Genomic DNA, 17,940 nt, shown 5'->3' with positions numbered 1-17,940 from the left:
GTGACGAGTGATACCTTTTTAATTGGCCAGAGATTTGAGTATGTATGTTGGCAGCAGCGATGGCTGTTTAACAGTCTGATGGCCTTGAGATAGAAGCTGTTTTTCAGTCTCTTGGTCCCAGCTTTGATGCACTTGTACTGACCTCGCCTTCTGGATGGTAGCGGGGTGAACAGGCAGTGGCTCGGGTGGTTGATGTCCTTGAGGATCTTTTTGCCATTCCTGTGACATCGGGTGCTGTAGGTGTCCTGGAGGGCAGGTAGTTTGGTCCCAGTGATGTGTTGTGCAGACCGCACTACCCTCTGGAAAGCCTTGCGGTTGAGGGCGGTGCAATTGCCTTACCAGGCGGTGATACAGCCGCCTGACAGGATGCTCTCGATTTTGCATCTGTAAAAGTTTGTGTGATTTAGATGACAAGCCAAATTTCTTCAGCCTCCTGAGGTTGAAGAGGTGCTGTTGCGCCTTCTTCACCACGCTGTCTGTGTGGGTGGACCATTTCAGTTTGTCTGTGAGGAACTTAAAACTTTCCACCTTCTCCACTACTGTCCCGTTGATGTGGATGGGGGAGGGGGGGGGGGTTCTCCCTCTGCTGTTTCCTGTAGTCCACGATCATCTCCTTTGTTTTGTTGACGTTGAGTGAGAGGTTATTTTCCTGACACCACACTCCGAGGGCCCTCACCTCCTCCCTGTAGACTGTCTCGTCATTGTTGGTAATCAGGCCTACCACTGTAGTGTCGTCTGCAAACTTGATGATTGAGTTGGAAGCGTGCATGGCCACGCAGTCATGGGTGAACAGGGAGTACAGGAGAAGGCTGAGAACGCACCCTTGTGGAGCCCCAGTGTTGAGGATCAGCGGGGTGGAGATGTTGTTTCCTACCTTCACCACCTGGAGGCGACCCATCAAAATCCAGGGCCATGTTGCACAGGGCGGGGTCGAGACCCAGGGTCTCAAGCTAAATTACGAGTTTGGAGGGTACTATGGTGTTGAATGCTGAGCTGTAGTCAATGAACAGCATTCTTACATAGGTATTACGCTTGACCAGATGGGATAGGACAATGTGCAGTGTGATGGCGATTGCATCGTCAGTGGACCTATTGGGGCGGTAAGCAAATTGGAGTTGGTCTAGGGTATCAAGTAGGGTACCCTAGACCAATGATGGTGACAGAAGTGCGTGCAATGGGGCGATAGTCATTTAGTTCAGTTACCTTAGCTTTCTTGGAAACAGGAATAATGGTGGCCATCTTGAAGCATGTAGGGACAACAGACTGGGATTGGTTGAATGTGTCTGTAAACACACCAGCGAGCTGGTCTGCGCATGCTCTGAGAACGTGGCTAGGGATGCTGTCTGGGCCGGCAGCCTTGCGAGGGTTAACGCGCTTAAATGTTTTACCTACGTTGGCCACGGAGAAAGAGATTCCACAGGCTTTGGTAGCGGGCCGTGTCAGTGGCACTGTATTGTCCTCAAAGCGAGGAAAGAAGTTGTTTAATTTGTCTGGGAGACGTCGATGTCCAAGACATGGCTGGTTTTCTTTTTGTAATCTGCAACTATACTTTGTCTCCATACTGACGCTTTGCTTGTTTGCGGAGGGAATAGCTGCACTCTTTGTATTCGGTCATGTTTCTGGTCGCCTTGCCATGATTAAAAGCGGTGGTTCACACTTTCAGTTTTGCGAGAATACTGGCATTTATTCTACGGTTTCTGGTTAGGGAAGTTTTTAATAGTCACAGCGGGTACGACATCTCCAATGCACTTGCTAATAAACTTGCTCCCAGAGTCAGCGTATACATCAATGTTGTTGTCTGAGGCTATCCGGAACATACCCCAGTCCGTGATCGTAGCAATCTTGAAGCGTGTAATCCGATTGGTCAGATCAGCGTTGTATTGACTTGAGCATGGGCGTTTCCTGTTTTAGTTTCTGTCTATAGGCTGGGAGCAACAAAATGGATTCATGGTCAGATTTGCCGAAGACAGGGCCCGAGAGGGGCTTTGTATGCATCGCGGAAGTTAGAGTAGCAAAGATCCAGAATTCTGCCAGTCGTGTCGTGCATTTGATATGCTGATAGAATTTAGGGAGTATTGATTTTAGGTTAGCTTTGTTAAAATCCCTAGCTACAATAAATGCAGCCTCCTGATGTAGTGTTTCCAGTTTACATAGAGTCCAGTGAAGTTCTTTCAGGGCCGACGAGGTATCTGCTTGGGGGGGATATACACGGCTGTGACTAATCGAAGAGAATTCTCTTGAAAGATGATGCGGTCGGGATTTCATTGTAAGGAATTCAAGGTCATGTGAGCAAAATTACTGGAGTTCCTGTATGTTGTTGTGATTACGCCATGAGTCGTTAATCATAAGGCATACACCCCCTGCCCTTCTTCATACCAAAGAGCTGTTTGTTTCTGTCGGCGGGATGTCATCTTAACCACTGTGAAATGTTTTCCTTAACCAAAAATGTTGTATTTTCAGCTGTTTGACGCTCGTGTACAAAACCGAAAGTAAAATATGCACAAACAAACCTCAACAGGAAGCATAGAAATAGAGCACATAGAACATGTCTACCACTTTTTAGACTTGCTTTCAATGAGAATGAAGGATCTATAACCTTTTAAAGTAAGTGAAAACCTACTGACCTGCGTGGGTGTCACTAACATTGCCAAAAGACAAAGCTGTGAATGTATCAGTGGATTACCAATCAGGGCCTTGGAAACAGTAACAAGGGGTGATGTGTAATGAAACTTGATTGTGCGTGTCCTGGGTAGACGTTCCCGGGACCATGACACAAAGTCCTTACCACTTTTAGACTACCATTTTGTGACGTTCCAGGGACATCCTAACGACTCATTTTTGTTTGCAGGGTTATATCTATTAAAAAACTATGCATATCAGTTGAGTTTTTAGAAGTACTTTGCAACAACAAAAATCCATGAAAATCGCTCTCTCGCTCTCTTATATTTATGTAGAGAGACTCATTGATTCACTGACTAACTGGGGTTGTGGGTGTGTATTGGTGGTCAAAATGTAGATTAAAAGTCTTGATATTACTGCTAAAGTCAAGTTTAGTGATAGGATTCAGGAATGTGGTTTGATCTTGTAGGGGATTTGATCTGTTCGATGGGAAGAGAGACTGCAGAATCTTCAAACAACAACTTTTAAGATTTGCAAATATGGAGCAGTTAACTATGCACTTCAGTGTTGAAGATTCCCAATTAACAGAGTTGACTCAGCTTTTATAGAGTCCAACCTCTATGTGACAGTTAGCAGATGTGTGCAAACAAGGGTGGGGAACATAGTGAATAAAAGGTGTTTAGCTTGTCTTTGTAGATTAAGATAGCTGACATTGCCTGTTCCTTCCTGCAACTTTCCACACATGGGAGTGCAGATAGTACAAACGGGATGTCACATACTGCAGTCGCATCCGGCTCTTATCTGTTCGCCTAGACTTATAACTAAGTTACACAAGACAACAAGCCTGCATCACCCCAATAAAACACTAGCATATAACAATGGCCAATTCTTTAAGTAAAAATCAATCAATCAAATATATATATAAAGCCCTTTTTACATCAGCTGATGTCACAAAGTGCTATACAGAAACCCAGCCTAAAATCCCAAATAGCAAGCAATGCAGCTGTAGAAGCACGGTGGCTAGGAAAAACTCCTTTGTAAGGCAGGAACCTAGGAAGAAACCTAGAGAGGGGAAAAAAGGCTCTGAGGGGTGGCCAGTCCTCTGCTGGCTGTGCCGGGTGGAGATTATAACAGTACATGGCCAAGATGTTCATAGATGACCAGCAGGGTCAAATAAAAATGTCGGTAGGCTTTTCATAGCTGATCATTCAGAGTTAGAGACAGTAGGTGCGGTAGAGAAAGAGAGTCGAAAACAGCAGGTCTGGGACAAGGTAGCACATCTGGTCAGGGTTTGATAACAGGCAGGCAGAACCGTTGAAACTGGAGCAGCAGCACAACCAATTTGTGTGCCAATTGTGTGTCGCCCCATGGACCTCCCGGTCGTGGCTGGCTGTGACAGAGCCTGGGCTCGAACCCAGGGTCGCTGGTGGCACAGCGATGCAGTGCCTTAGACCACTGCGCCACCCGGGAGGCCCTAGGGAGCTAGTTTCTTATGACAAATGTTTTTTTGTTTTTAAGGGTGCAACTGCATCTAGGGTATTACGCAAGGTTACGTTTAGTTCCTCAGTTAGGTGGTTAACCAATTTTTGTACTCTGACATCCTTGGGTAGGTGGAGGGAGTCTGGAAGGGCATCTAGGAATCTTTGGGTTGTCTGAGCATTTATAGCACGGCTTTTGGTGATCCTTCCTTGGTCTGAGCAGATTATTTGTTGCAATTGCAAACGTAATAAAATGGTGGTCCGATTGTCCAGGATTAAGGAAAAACATTAAGATCCACAATATTTGAGAGATAAGCGTCCTCCGAAACACAACCCAGCCAAGCCGCACTACTTCATGACACAATGCCGGCTTAACCCGGAGGCCAGCCACACCAATGTGTAGGCGGAAACACCTGGCGACCGTGTCACCATGCATTGTGCCCGGCCCACCACAGGAGTCGCTAGAGCGCGATGGGACAAGAACATCCCTGGCTGCCAAACCCTCCCTTAACCCAGACGACGCTGGGCCAATTGTGCGCCACCCCATGGGTCTCCCGGTCGCGGCCGGCTGCGACAGAGCCTGAACTCAAACCAGGATTTCTAGCATTTCGCTACACTCGCATTAACATCTGCTAACCATGTGTATGTGAAGAATAAAAATGTGATTTAGTGGCACAGCTAACAGTGCATGTTAATGTTCTATTTTTACCCACTCTATAATGTAATAATCAACACATCAGTAAAAACATTTTTACGTTATGTGTACAGAATGTTTATTACGTTATTGGAAGTTCATTACATTATCAGTTGCTATCCTCCCTGATGTAGTATTGATTTTTGAACATAGAGAGAGAGAGAGATTTTCAACAAGGCTACTATGTGGAGTCACTGAATTTTCCTCTTTCCCAAAAGCAGTGCTCTCACAGATGAGTTTCCTCAAATTTGTATGCAAATATGATCCCTTTGTGTTGAGTGAGTTTAATTAATTCAAATCCCTTTTTAGCGTAGCCAATGTTACATATCCACCACTTACTGAGCATTATTTTTAATTGTGAATTATACACTGTATCAATTAGAATAAATACGTTTTTCAGAGTTCCATCCTCTCCATTTATATTATTTAAGGACTTATCTGACATTTTAAGGAAAATGACAATTAACTGAGATGCACAGATTGAACAGACCTAAATTACATTTTTATGATTTTAAAAAGGGATGTTGATGAGGTTTGTCTCTCACCATCGCAGATAAAACTGTGCAGTAAGCACAAAAAACTCTGGTAAAAACCGACATCATCAGAACCTAGAGAGATCCAATGAAGCTAACAATATGTTAAACTGCAGGCCTACAAATGTTCTGTATCAGATGGTTGTTGACCAGACAGCACTCATCTGATCTGTGTTTGTCTGTCTGTGCCATGATCTCCCCAGGCCTGTTTCACAGAGCCATCATCCAAAGTGGCTCAGCCCTGTCCAGCTGGGCCGTCAACTACCAGCCTGTCAAGTACACCCGCATGCTGGCTGAGAGGGTGGGCTGCAACGTGCTGGACACCCTGGACATGGTGTCCTGCCTGCAGAAGAAGAGTGCCAGAGAGCTGGTGGAGCAGGACATCCAGCCAGCCCGCTACCACGTAGCCTTCGGCCCCGTCATTGATGGTGACGTCATCCCCGACGACCCCGAGATCCTGATGGAGCAGGGCGAGTTCCTCAACTATGACATCATGCTGGGCGTTAACCAGGGGGAGGGACTGCGTTTCGTGGAGAATGTGGTGGACCTGGAGGATGGCGTGTCCGGCAGCGACTTTGACTTCGCCGTGTCAGACTTCGTGGACAGCCTGTATGGCTACCCAGAGGGGAAGGACACTCTGAGGGAGACCATCAAGTTCATGTACACGGACTGGGCTGACAGGGACAACCCAGACACCAGGAGGAAGACGTTAGTCGCCCTGTTCACTGACCATCAGTGGGTGGAGCCCTCGGTGGTGACAGCTGACCTGCACGCCCGCTACGGCTCGCCCACATACTTCTACGCCTTCTACCACCACTGCCAGAGCCTGATGAAGCCTGTGTGGTCGGACTCAGCCCACGGGGATGAGGTGCCCTATGTGTTTGGCATCCCCATGGTGGGTGCCACTGACCTGTTCCCCTGCAACTTCTCCAGGAACGACATCATGCTCAGCGCTGTGGTGATGACTTACTGGACCAACTTTGCCAAGAGTGGGTGAGTACAGCACCCCGAGACCTGGTCAGACAGGTCAGTACAGCACCCCGAGGCCTGGTCAGACTCACAGGTCAGTACAGCACCCCGAGACCTGGTCAGACTCACAGGTCAGTACAGCACCCCGAGACCTGGTCAGACTCACAGGTCAGTACAGCACCCCGAGATCTGGTCAGACTCACAGGTCAGTACAGCACCCCGAGATCTGGTCAGACTCACAGGTCAGTACAGCACCCCGAGATCTGGTCAGACTCACAGGTCAGTACAGCACCCCGAGATCTGGTCAGACTCACAGGTCAGTACAGCACCCCGAGATCTGGTCAGACTCACAGGTCAGTACAGCACCCCGAGATCTGGTCAGACTCACAGGTCAGTACAGCACCCCGAGACCTGGTCAGACTCACAGGTCAGTACAGCACCCCGAGATCTGGTCAGACTCACAGGTCAGTACAGCACCCCGAGACCTGGTCAGACTCACAGGTCAGTACAGCACCCGAGACCTGGTCAGACTCACAGGTCAGTACAGCACTCCGAGACCTGGTCAGACTCACAGGTCAGTACAGCACCCCGAGACCTGGTCAGACAGGTCAGTACAGCACCCCGAGACCTGGTCAGACACGTCAGTACGGCACCCCGAGACCTGGTCAGACAGGTCAGTACGGCACCCCGAGACCTGGTCAGACAGGTCAGTACGGCACCCCGAGACCTGGTCAGACAGGTCAGTACGGCACCCCGAGACCTGGTCAGACAGGTCAGTACGGCACCCCGAGACCTGGTCAGACAGGTCAGTACTGCACCCCGAGACCTGGTCAGACAGGTCAGTACAGCACCCCGAGACCTGGTCAGACAGGTCAGTACGGCACCCCGAGACCTGGTCAGACAGATCAGTACGGCACCCCGAGACCTGGTCAGTACGGCACCCCGAGACCTGGTCAGACGTGTCAGTATAGCACCCGAGACCTGGTCAGACAGGTCAGTACAGCACCCCGAGACCTGGTCAGACAGAATCCAGTCTTGATTGTGGTATGCTTGTATAGTAAAAGGATGGGGTCATTATTTCATATTTCCCATTTGTGTCTGTATTTGCCTAAGAAATGCTATAAATGATAGATGGAAAGAGTTTTCCTAATCATATTATATACTGTATCTGCCTGTGCAGAAGAACCAATATTTCTAGACATATAGACACACTTCACATGTATCTTAAAATGGAGCCTTGCTGCATTACACCTCTGCTTAAGTCGCAGCAGAAAATGGGAATTAGTCTCTATAAAAATGTTACAGTAAACACTAATGTAGACACAAATGCTCAGTAGAAAGTGGGTTTTAGATGGGCTGTAATTAAAGATGTAGGGCAGGGATGGGCAACTGGCGGGGTCTCAACTTACTGTTGAGAGTTAGAACAGCAGAATACACAAGGTGCAATTTCGAATTTTGGTTGTGCATCAATCACTGACAGTGCCTCAATTTGCCTGAGTCAGGATTTTTTTTAAATTGATTGGTAAATTAGTCTAGCCAGTTTTCTAAACTTGTAGTAATCATGGTCGAATTACCGACCGGGGGCCCCCCATTGATTTTGTTAATCACTCTCACTCAGATCTCATATTCAAAACTGCAAACATTTCTCTCCACCCTATAGCAACATGTGTATAGTTACAGGAAATTAACTGTAAAACTGCCATTTTTCCCCTCTGCCCCATGACAAAATGTGTAGAATTGCAGGAAATATATTCTACAACTTAGTTTTTTTCTCTCTACTGTCAACAAGGGGGCTGCTAAAATGATTTGCTCACAAGGTGTTTTACACGCAATTTCACTTCCGCGCCTCAAAAGGCTAGGACCAGCTCTGACTGCATGTGTGGGTATGGATGTGGGTATGCAGAGCCGCTGCGGCCCCTCAAGAAGAGTTCCGAGTTTTTTTTGTGGTCCCCACCCCTATCAAAGTTGCCCATCCCTGATGTAGGGAATGCTTAGCACTTGAAAAAAGACTGTGACATTATGTACATCAACCAGTCTTGTCAGCTTACAACTGGCTTTGACCAGCAAAACTTGCCTGTTGACATCTAGCCTCGCAAAGCTGCCGATCTCGCAAGCTTACATTAAACGCTGAATGGATATCCGGGATCACCGGCTTCGCGAGGCTAGTTGACATCTCCCATAATGAAGCAATTGAAAGAATAACTTCTCTATGTATGTTATCAATGATGCCCTGTCTTTGACCCCCGTCTTCATTGCATGTCTGCAGTGACCCCAACAAGCCAGTGCCCCAGGACACTAAGTTCATCCATACCAAGGCCAACCGCTTTGAGGAGGTGGCCTGGTCCAAGTACAACCCCCATGATCAGCTGTACCTGCACATCGGCCTGAAGCCTCGCATCCGCGACCACTACCGCGCCACCAAGGTAGCCTTCTGGAAGCACCTGGTGCCCCACCTGTATAACCTCCATGACATGTTCCATTACACCTCCACCACCACCAAGGTACCTCCCCAGGACACCACCAACTCCAACGGCAAGAGAACCGGCACCACCAAGCGTCCGCCTGTCTCCACGGCCCACAGCAGTGATGGGGAGGAGACGGGTCCTCTGATCGTGGCTAACCCCAGAGATTACTCTACTGAGCTGAGTGTCACCATCGCTGTGGGTGCCTCGCTGCTGTTCCTCAATGTGCTGGCCTTCGCAGCGCTCTACTACCGTAAGGACAAGCGCAGCCGGCAGGATGGCCACGGTGGCCCCCACCAGGCCAGCCCCCAGCGGCAGAGCAACGGCAACGACGTGAGCCACACCACCACCGACGAGAGCCTGTCCCATCAGATGACCCAGTGCAGCCAGATGAACCAGTGTGACACCCTGCATGACCTCCACGACCTCCCTGACCTACACGACCCCCTGCACCTCTCCCCCAACATGGACTACACCCTGACCCTGCGCCGCTCACCAGACGACATCCCCCTGATGACGCCAAACAACATCACAATGATCCCCAACTCCCTGATGGGCCTGCCCAACATGCACCCCTACAGCACCTTCCCAGCCGGGTACAACTCCACCGTCCTGCCCCACTCCCACTCCACCACCCGGGTCTAGACCTAGCCTGGGACAGAAGATATACAGACCACAGTCGACAGAGATTGTAGAGGTGAGCTGAGGGGCGAGCTGTGCTGTACATTAATTAATACAAACAGTAGTTGGGTTGGGATGCGTGGGTAAGATAAGTTTGAGTTTATGTTCATACTGCAAGAGCCATGCAAAGCTTTTCCTGGTCAAATGGTGCAGAATCGCCGCCAATATACTACTGCCTCCTCTCCTCATAGAGGGAGGTCTATAAGCAGTGTCATTTTTTGAATCATCAATTTCAAGACTTGTGAGCTGGTTAAAATGAGAAGTGCTTTTTATTTCCCATTGTCTTTTGATGCTAACATTTTTGGGAACTTTCTCTTGTACGACCTCAGCATAATGTTTGTACAGTTGGATTTGTACGGGAAGCTTTTTTCTTCCTATGATATCTGTTTTGATCTTCTGTGTGGAACAAGTGTCATCTGGACTCATCACTGGCTGAAATAACATTTGTAAAAAGCAGAAAATTGGTGTTATTAAGCAATTTTATACATATTCCTCATGTTAAACTCAACTTAAAAGGGTATTTTTTACTGACTAAATAATTGCAGAAATACTATGTTACTGTGACTGTGATCATTTGAACCTTTACTACAACATTGATTACAATTTGTAGTAAAAGTATCACATTTATCCAATAATATTTCTATTTGAATATGAACAATATATCACCCCTATATACAGTGTGCGTGCGTGTGCCCGCGTGTGTGTTTACACTCTGAAGTGTAATGTAAAGCTGTAAATTGTTAAGAAATTTGTTTGACATTTTGTTTGAAGTATTGGCTTTCATCATATTTAGTGTTGTACTCCGATCTATGCTCGTCTGTCTAAGTGTCTTTGTTTATTTTCAGTTAACTGTGTCTTATTTTGCTGAACACGTTGTGGGAATACAACTTCTGCTTTATTGTAAAAATATAATAGCTTAAGATGGCACATACTCTAACCAACTGATGTGATTCCATTGGCTTGGCTTGTTTGTACACAATAAACTTAGACCAGCACTTTTTTTAAATTGTTTGTTTGTTTATATGAATATGAAGGTATTGACATAGTTTATACAAACAATTGCAGACTCAGCAAGCTGAATTTCCCCCATGCGCTTCCTCCCATTTACAGAAAACACAGATTTTGGAGCATAACATGTTTTCAAGCATTACTATAAGAGGCTCTTTTGAATGTAATGGGCTTCCCAGTGTTATTCTGGGAGAATACACATCCCTCTTAGAATTACTATCACCTGGCTTTCCTGGATACAATCGTAGATTAATATCAATGGGCTTATTTTTAAAGATTTGTTTGGAACGGAGTGGTCGTCTTGTCAAAATAATACATCATCTTTATAATGAGTCAGATGTGGCTAGATGGCCAATCTTATTAAATTGTATTACATACAGTATCAACAGGATTCTTCAACCGCAAACAAAGAAAAACATTCATCTTAGATTTTGGGCATCGGCAGGGCAATAGTCCATTTTGACTGGGCCCAGTGGAGATCAGATGTTATTATGATACATTTGTAGCCGTATGATGGTCATGGGCTGTAAAGGAGGAAAGCCAAGGAAGATAAGAGGGTACAGGCACACTCTAAAAAGACAGTGTGTTGTTTGCTCCTGCTGCACACTGGGAACATTGTAAGGGCTTTGACATCAACTGGGTCAGTGATGAAGGGAGAGCAGCAGCTGGACCCAGCCCTCAATGTCCCCTTGTTAGTCTACTTCCTCAATGTCAGTCCAGTGGCATTTACATGGTCTGCTTTTTGTTTTGCTCCTTTGTCTGTATATTCTTCATATCTCTATGTTTTCTGAAGAGTCAAATGCACCCACCAGCCAGCGTCTGCTTTAACTGGCCATATGGCGACCTTTACGTGCCTCGGACAGGCAGCACAGATACTATGCAGACCATGAATAGCCTGGCCAATGAGAGAGAATGAACTGAATACATTTCCAACAGGCATCCAGCACACATGATGATCACGCTTACAGTGGGGTCTGAAATTATTGACACCCTTGATAAAGATGAGCAATAATGACTGTATAAAATAATTCAAATAGTGAGCTATATTGTATGCTCAAAAACATTGGGAAATTATATATTATACTAATACAATTGTTCAGAGAGTCTTTGTGTGTTGTGTGAACTTGGTATGCATGAGAGTGATTGAAATGCAAGTGTAAACTCATTAGGGCCTTTGAACCCTGCACTGTCCCTAATGTTGAACCCAGGGCTGTATTAGTGATGGTCAATGGCTGAAAAGGGACTTTGTGTCTTTAAGATCTGGCTCTGTGAGCTGGTGGTCTGTCTATTGTTGGTTAGACAAAAGCGCAAGTCAGATTCATATAGGAGTGGTGGGGAATAACTTCTCATATCCTCATATCACAGTCACAAAGCCGCCAAGCCAAACCTCAATAACCCCATACTTCTCTCTGAACATGGGTAAGTGGTCATCTAATGAGTCTTTCAGATTTTCTATTAATATCTTTAAAAAAAAAAGTTGGTCTGTGGAATATGATTAATCTACTTTTGAAATATAATTTTCCTGAGAAGTTTGTGTTCCTTCAGGATAATAATTTGAAGCCTTCATTAATATTGTGATAATTACTGGTTTTATTGCAAGTTGATTGTATTATATGATTTTCTGATAATATTATGATGTCCACTTGTGGGTACCTCATGGGTTATTCATATTATAACACAACATTGGTAATATCGCAACATTGGAAGCGTAGGCAGGATTGATAGAATTTGATTCCAGGTAACACATAGACAAAGGAATACATATGTAGTATTGTAGACTAAACAGTCAGTTGAACGTTTTGATCAGCCAAGCTTATTGATACTCGTTACTCATTTTAATTAACATTTCTTGAATATAAAACATGTTATTCAAATAAATTCAATATAACCAAATATCAATTATGTTCAAATGTTAATCAAACCACCTCTCTCACACAGCTTATATCTGTGAAACGTTTTTTGAAAGGTGTCTTGAACTAATTAGGGTTCAGATAGACAGATGACCAGCGTAGGCAGCACAGAGGTCATGCAAGGTCGATCGTGTCAAAGGCTTTCACACTCCCACACTGTGCAGGGCATAATTAGCAAATTTGCATGAAATCCTTTGTTACACGCCTTCCATCTGACTCTGGAGACAATCCTTCCATCACTACTATTCCGTCAAAAAAAAGACTTTCTCTACACTAAAGTTAATTCAGATTTAGTATGCAGTAAAGACTTGGCTTGGTATGATCCTTCAATGCATTCTGGTAATGTCTGTGCTGTGATTTTATTCATGGGTTATCATGGCACATTTGTCATTCTAACTGGTGTTTCAGAGCACAGCTGAAGAGGGGGTGTCTGTGGCCTATATAGTTTCCAGAGACTCAAACAACCTCCAAGCTGTTGCTGTTTTTCTTTAAATGACAGTCTGTTTAATTTATATCCTCTGTTCATTCCTACCCACTAAAATCACACAAACCTTAAGATTACAGGAATGTTTAGTCTGCGTGGAACGTTTGCCGCAGCTCAATCATTTATTATGTATGATCATGACACTGTTTGCCCTTCCCGAATGGGGTTTATAGATCATACAACTTTAATGAGCAACATGGTTGTTGTTGTGAAGATATTTCAGTTCCCGCTCCCATTTATTGTGCTTCCTCCCACTCTTGAACACTTGAACTACGGTCCTCACCCCCTGCTGACATAGAAACTCATTCAGTGCCATGGTACCAGTCCCAGCCAGCTGTAGCCGTAGGCTGGCCTGGGCGCATAATACTGACATTGCCAGTGATACTGTGAGAATCCTGGTGGTGGAGAAACTCCCCTGACCCCCGCCCCACCCACCCAGATGCTCATGGCTTGTTTATTAGATTGTTGGTGTGTGTGTGGTGGTGCTAGTGTGGTCTTTGTTTGTTTGACATCACTGGCCTTTGTTCTCCTCCACTCCTAGCTAAGACAAAGGGCATTGTGTCTCCCGCCACAAAGACAGGCTCTCTCTCAAGGCCCCTGGAACCCATCCTTCAGTGCCTTCTCCTTTCTCTCCTCTCTCTCCCCTCCCTCCTGTCCTGGTGACGCCTGTGGTGGATGGCGGTTGGTGGAGAAAGAGGGATGAACTCTGGAGAGTAGAGGGGCTGAGCTGTGAGGCGTTGGCTGGAGCTGAGGAGCTTTTACACATGGATGAAACCATTGCAGACAGAGCAGTTTTTTGGTGAAAATATCCTGCAGCTGAGCCTTTAGCATCACTGATTCATAAACTCTTTGCTTGTTGTTGAGGAGCACAAGATCGAAAGGAACAAATGTTTCCGGTCAGACAGCCTTGGCTTTGCAAAGCCCTAGGTGCATCTCTTTCTCTGATTCCTATATCAATACAGCCATTAACAGTCTGGATGTTTGTTATCTGCTTCCCCAGCTTACATTGGAGGAAGTGTATGAGAATGCTGTGAAGTCAGTGGCGGCTGGTTTTGTATAGACACTTTAACATTGTTTGATTGGATACACTGCACTTGGTTTCGCTGTTGTTTTTCGCTGTAATTTTTCTGTTGCTTTCATGCCTGTTGATGGAAGTTGATAGTGGGTGTTGTTGGAATTTTGGCAGAAGCAGTGGAGTCTTTCTGTTTAACAGCTCCCCAAGCAGGGTGACTGAGAGATGTCTGGACGTTGTCGTAGATGTGCTGTGTGTTGGTGTGTGCCGCCAGTGTGTTGATGTATTATGCCCCCTCACCAGGTTGTTATGATTGCTGTATCCGATGCCTGGGGGCAGTGCCCTACCCCTCCCTGGTTTCCACTCTGCTCTGCTTCACCGGCATGGCACTGTTCTGTGGCTGCGGGCACGAGGCACTGGCACACACCGAGGTGCTCGTCGAGACTTACTTTGTTCGTAACATACAAGACTATGTTATCCTGGCCTCGTTGTGAGTGACTCTTTAAAACTTTTCTGTTTAAGTGCAATAACCTAATTTAATTGTTTGTATTTATAGATAAGTTGTGCAAATCAAGCAACAGAAATGTAAAGGCTCTTGCAGCAGTAGTAGTAGTATTGGTAACCCTTCCTTAAGATAGGTTAAGAGAAAACACCTCTCAACAGCACCTTTTGTCACCATGGAATCTCTGACCTTTCCTTATTATGACCTGTCCTTGTCTCCCAGTATCAAGTACTTCCAGTACGTGATCTATGGCCTGGCCTCTTTCTTCTTCCTCTACTGCATCCTGCTGCTGGCCGAGGGATTCTACACCACCAGCGCTGTCAAGCAGACCTTCGGAGAGTTCCGGAGCACCAGATGTGGCCGCTGCCTTAGTCTGACGGTGAGTAGGGAGGAAGGGAGGAGAGAGAGAGGGAATTACATCACCTCCTTCTTAGGTCGCTAAAAGAATATTGGCACTATAGCCTACTCTAGCTTGTAATCTACCCACTGGTTGAGAATTAATCCAAAAACAATTTATAGATAATTATCCATGAATCCCTGTAGTATTGCTACAGGGATATTATGCTCCTGTTAGATTATTTATCCTCTATAGTGTTGTATGACTGCAGTAATGAAGCCTTATAGGACATGTTGTGTCACATCCTGTATCCCCCTGGAGATTGACCAATAACTTCCTGTGACCGGCTCTGCTTGCTGCTCCACAGTTCATCATTGTGACATACGTCCTGGCAGTGATCTGGCTGGCGGTGTTTGCCTTCACAGCCATACCCGTCTTCTTCTTCTTTAATATGGCACAGACCTGCCACAACATCAACATCCTGGCTGAGACGACACCCAGCATCAACCAGCACGGCTGGATCTGCATGGATGCTCGGCAGTATGGTACGTTTAGCTTATGATTGAGCTAGCCGGGCCACCGTATGTTAGTATTACTTTTTATTTTTTTTACATTTAAAATGTACAGTTTTTAATTTCACATTAATGAGACAAGCTTCTCATTAGGTCTGCTGCCTTGGAATGCAATGCCAGGTAAGGCTTGTGGAATGACCTTGGCATCCATCTGCAAAACAAAAGAGGTGAGTTACTGTTTGCGTTGTCTTAAAACTACTTTGAAAGAATTAGTGTGTTTCTGGGTTATGTAACCTTTCATAAACCCACAAAACACAAAGCTAAATTATTATTCTGAATAGCAATTCAATGTACATTGCATTACTATTTAAGAAAACTTTTTTTCTCTCTGCAGTTCTTTGTCACCTATGACCTATACATCGCTGCCTTTGCTGGTGCAGGGATTGCTCTCTTGGCTCTGGTGAGTAAGAATGTCCACCCAGACTTATGAGTCTATGGGGTTTGTCACCGTCTTTGTTTAGGTTCAGAGTATGACTTGATTTTGCAGCTCCAACTGGGTTAGTTTTAGGCATACCACCAGAGAGGTATGGGGGTTCATTTTAAGGTTCTTTGGCAGAGAAAAATACAATTCAGAGAAATAGAACAATCTTATCATACTGTCCATCAGCACAGTAAATATTTATTGATTTTCAACAATGATTAAGGTGATAAGACCAGCTAGGTCGTAATAGAAAAGCGAACCAATCCCTAGAGAACTGACTTAGAGTATTCTATAGGCCTACTGTAGGGGCACCTAAGCGAGTAATAAATGTGTGCACACAAAAAAAGAGATCATCTTGTGATGCCCTATAGGCTATTGAATAATTGACATGTCGTCTGAATGCAGCTGCACTTTTGTGAAAACCTTTTTTTAAATGTTTTAAAAGTCTTCTCTTTTGTCCCGCTCTCCTTCTCTCTCTCCATCTTTCACTCTCTTTAGTTTCTGTATGTGGTAGCTACCACCTATAACTATGCAGTGCTGCGGTTCCTGGGCAGAAAAGGGCTGCGCTGTTAAAAACGGTGCCCTGTCAAGTCTTCATCCGCCCATAGACTGGGCCTGAGGAGAGCCGTTACACATCACACTACTGAACATTCATCCATCCCCTCAGACACGCCTGCAGCCTGATTCCCCTACCTACTGCTGGCTGCTTCCCTGGAGGGCTTTGCTAACTGGCACATGGTTCATCTTGACCATCTGATTTATCACTTCAACAACAGCCTAAGAGATGAATAGAACTCCTGGGCATCATAACTTCAAGCCCCTCCCCCTGGTCATCATAACTTCGAGCCCCTCCCACCCTCCTGCTCACCAGTCTTATCCCCTCGGTTCTCAGTCCAGGAAGATGACTCTCTGATGTCTGTTGCTCCTTTTCTTTTACATTGGATGTAGCGTCTCTGGTTTTGGTTTGCAAGTGTCCCTGACATGATTGTCAGCTTGTGTTATGTGGACTCCATTCAGCCCTCTAAATCTGAGTGACTGAAAGAGATGACTGCTCTCCATGCTTATCAGAACTAAGAATTACACCCCAGTCCCCTCGCTTACTGATATCTATATAGATAGTGAACATGATCTAGCTGCTTTTGCTTTAGATTGTGAATGTAAATGAGCTGTCCGTTACTGTAACCAAAGCAAACAGCTGAATGTGCCAAAGTGCTGTACATTCAAGTGAAATGTGAGAGTCTCTCTTGTCTAAGTGTGTCAAAGGACTTATGGCATCTTTTTTTTGCACTCACTCTTGATGTATAAGTATGTGTTGTTTGTCCTTTTAAATGATTACCGTGTGGAGGGTGAAAGGAAACCCAATTCTGTGGAGGTGCTAGTTCTAAGATCAGTCGTTTTCATTCTCCACATGTATTAATGCTCTCTGCTTTTAAACCACAGGGTTGCTGTGTTCATTTTGAATTGAGCAATTAAACTTAATCAAAGCCATTTTAAACCCAAGGTATTAAAATATTGTGCTTCATTTCATTGTCATTGTAAAACAAAACTTCCAGTGAGGTTGTCCATTTGGGTAATATAATGCACAGCAATACGTGGGGTCAAATGTTATTCACAGTTCAAATATGTTGACATAAATGATGGAAACTGTCAAACTATTTACATATGTTTTTTTTTTTATTACAGATATACAATGAGTATTCAAAACATCAGGAACACCTTCATAATATTAAGTTGCCCTCAGAACAGCCTCATTTCGTTGGGGCATGGACTACAAGGTGTCAAGCATTCCACAGTTGATTCCAATGCTTCCGACAGTTGTATCAAGTTGCCTGGATTTCCTCTGGGTGGTGGACCATTCTTGATACACATGGGAAACTATTGAGCGTGAAAAACCCAGCAGCATTGCAGTTCTTGACACACTCAAACCGGTGTACTGGCACTTACCATACCTCGTTCAAAGGCACTTCAATCTTTTGTCTTGCCCATTCACCTTCTGAATGGCACACATAAACAATCCATGTCTCAAGACTTGTAAAATTCCTTCTTTAACCTGTCTCCTCCCCTTTATCTACACTGATTAACAAAAAAATATGTTCAGTGTCAGCGAAGAAAACAAGAACTGACGATAACTTTGGAAATATAACGCATACAAAAAACCTTCAAACACAAAGTTAGCAAGTAATCTGTCAGAATGGTTGTTTTGGTGACCATGTTCCAGGGGTGACACTGTTGTGCCCTCTGTTCCAAGGTGATGAGAA

General features: G+C 45.2%; 2 protein-coding genes across 7 annotated transcripts in view; both read left to right on the top strand.

Annotated features, from left to right (window-relative positions):
- The window catches only part of LOC110533756 (neuroligin-3), a 32,162-nt gene extending 21,726 nt beyond the window's left edge, over positions 1–10,436 (top strand). For all 5 annotated transcript variants that reach the window (XM_021618262.2, XM_021618261.2, XM_021618259.2 and 2 more), the window contains 2 exons: positions 5,528–6,317; positions 8,560–10,436. In XM_021618262.2, coding sequence (XP_021473937.1) covers positions 5,528–6,317; positions 8,560–9,400 — 1,631 coding nt within the window. In that variant the 3' untranslated portion in view covers positions 9,401–10,436. The remainder of the gene's footprint in view (positions 1–5,527; positions 6,318–8,559) is intronic.
- A 1,295-nt stretch (positions 10,437–11,731) lies between these two features.
- On the top strand, positions 11,732–17,182 carry plp (myelin proteolipid protein). Of its 2 annotated transcripts, NM_001124701.1 has the most exon segments (9): positions 13,606–13,765; positions 14,154–14,340; positions 14,575–14,731; positions 15,057–15,121; positions 15,123–15,172; positions 15,175–15,234; positions 15,355–15,428; positions 15,596–15,661; positions 16,181–17,175. In NM_001124701.1, coding segments are annotated over 9 exon segments (774 nt in total). In that variant the 5' UTR covers positions 13,606–13,725; the 3' UTR covers positions 16,256–17,175.
- The last annotated feature ends 758 nt before the right edge of the window (positions 17,183–17,940 follow it).

This window comes from Oncorhynchus mykiss, chromosome 10, assembly GCF_013265735.2.
Source record: "Oncorhynchus mykiss isolate Arlee chromosome 10, USDA_OmykA_1.1, whole genome shotgun sequence".
Taxonomy (NCBI): Eukaryota; Metazoa; Chordata; class Actinopteri; order Salmoniformes; family Salmonidae; genus Oncorhynchus; species Oncorhynchus mykiss.
Note: the sequence above shows the minus strand (reverse complement) of the source record. Positions and strands in the feature narration are given on the sequence as shown.

Excerpts from the sequence above, each read along its gene's own strand:
- plp (XM_021617178.2), top strand. Across the intron at positions 15,235-15,354 it reads CATGGATGCTCGGCAGTATG|GTCTGCTGCCTTGGAATGCA; the intron begins GTACGTTTAGCT and ends GCTTCTCATTAG. Across the intron at positions 15,662-16,180 it reads GGATTGCTCTCTTGGCTCTG|TTTCTGTATGTGGTAGCTAC; the intron begins GTGAGTAAGAAT and ends CACTCTCTTTAG.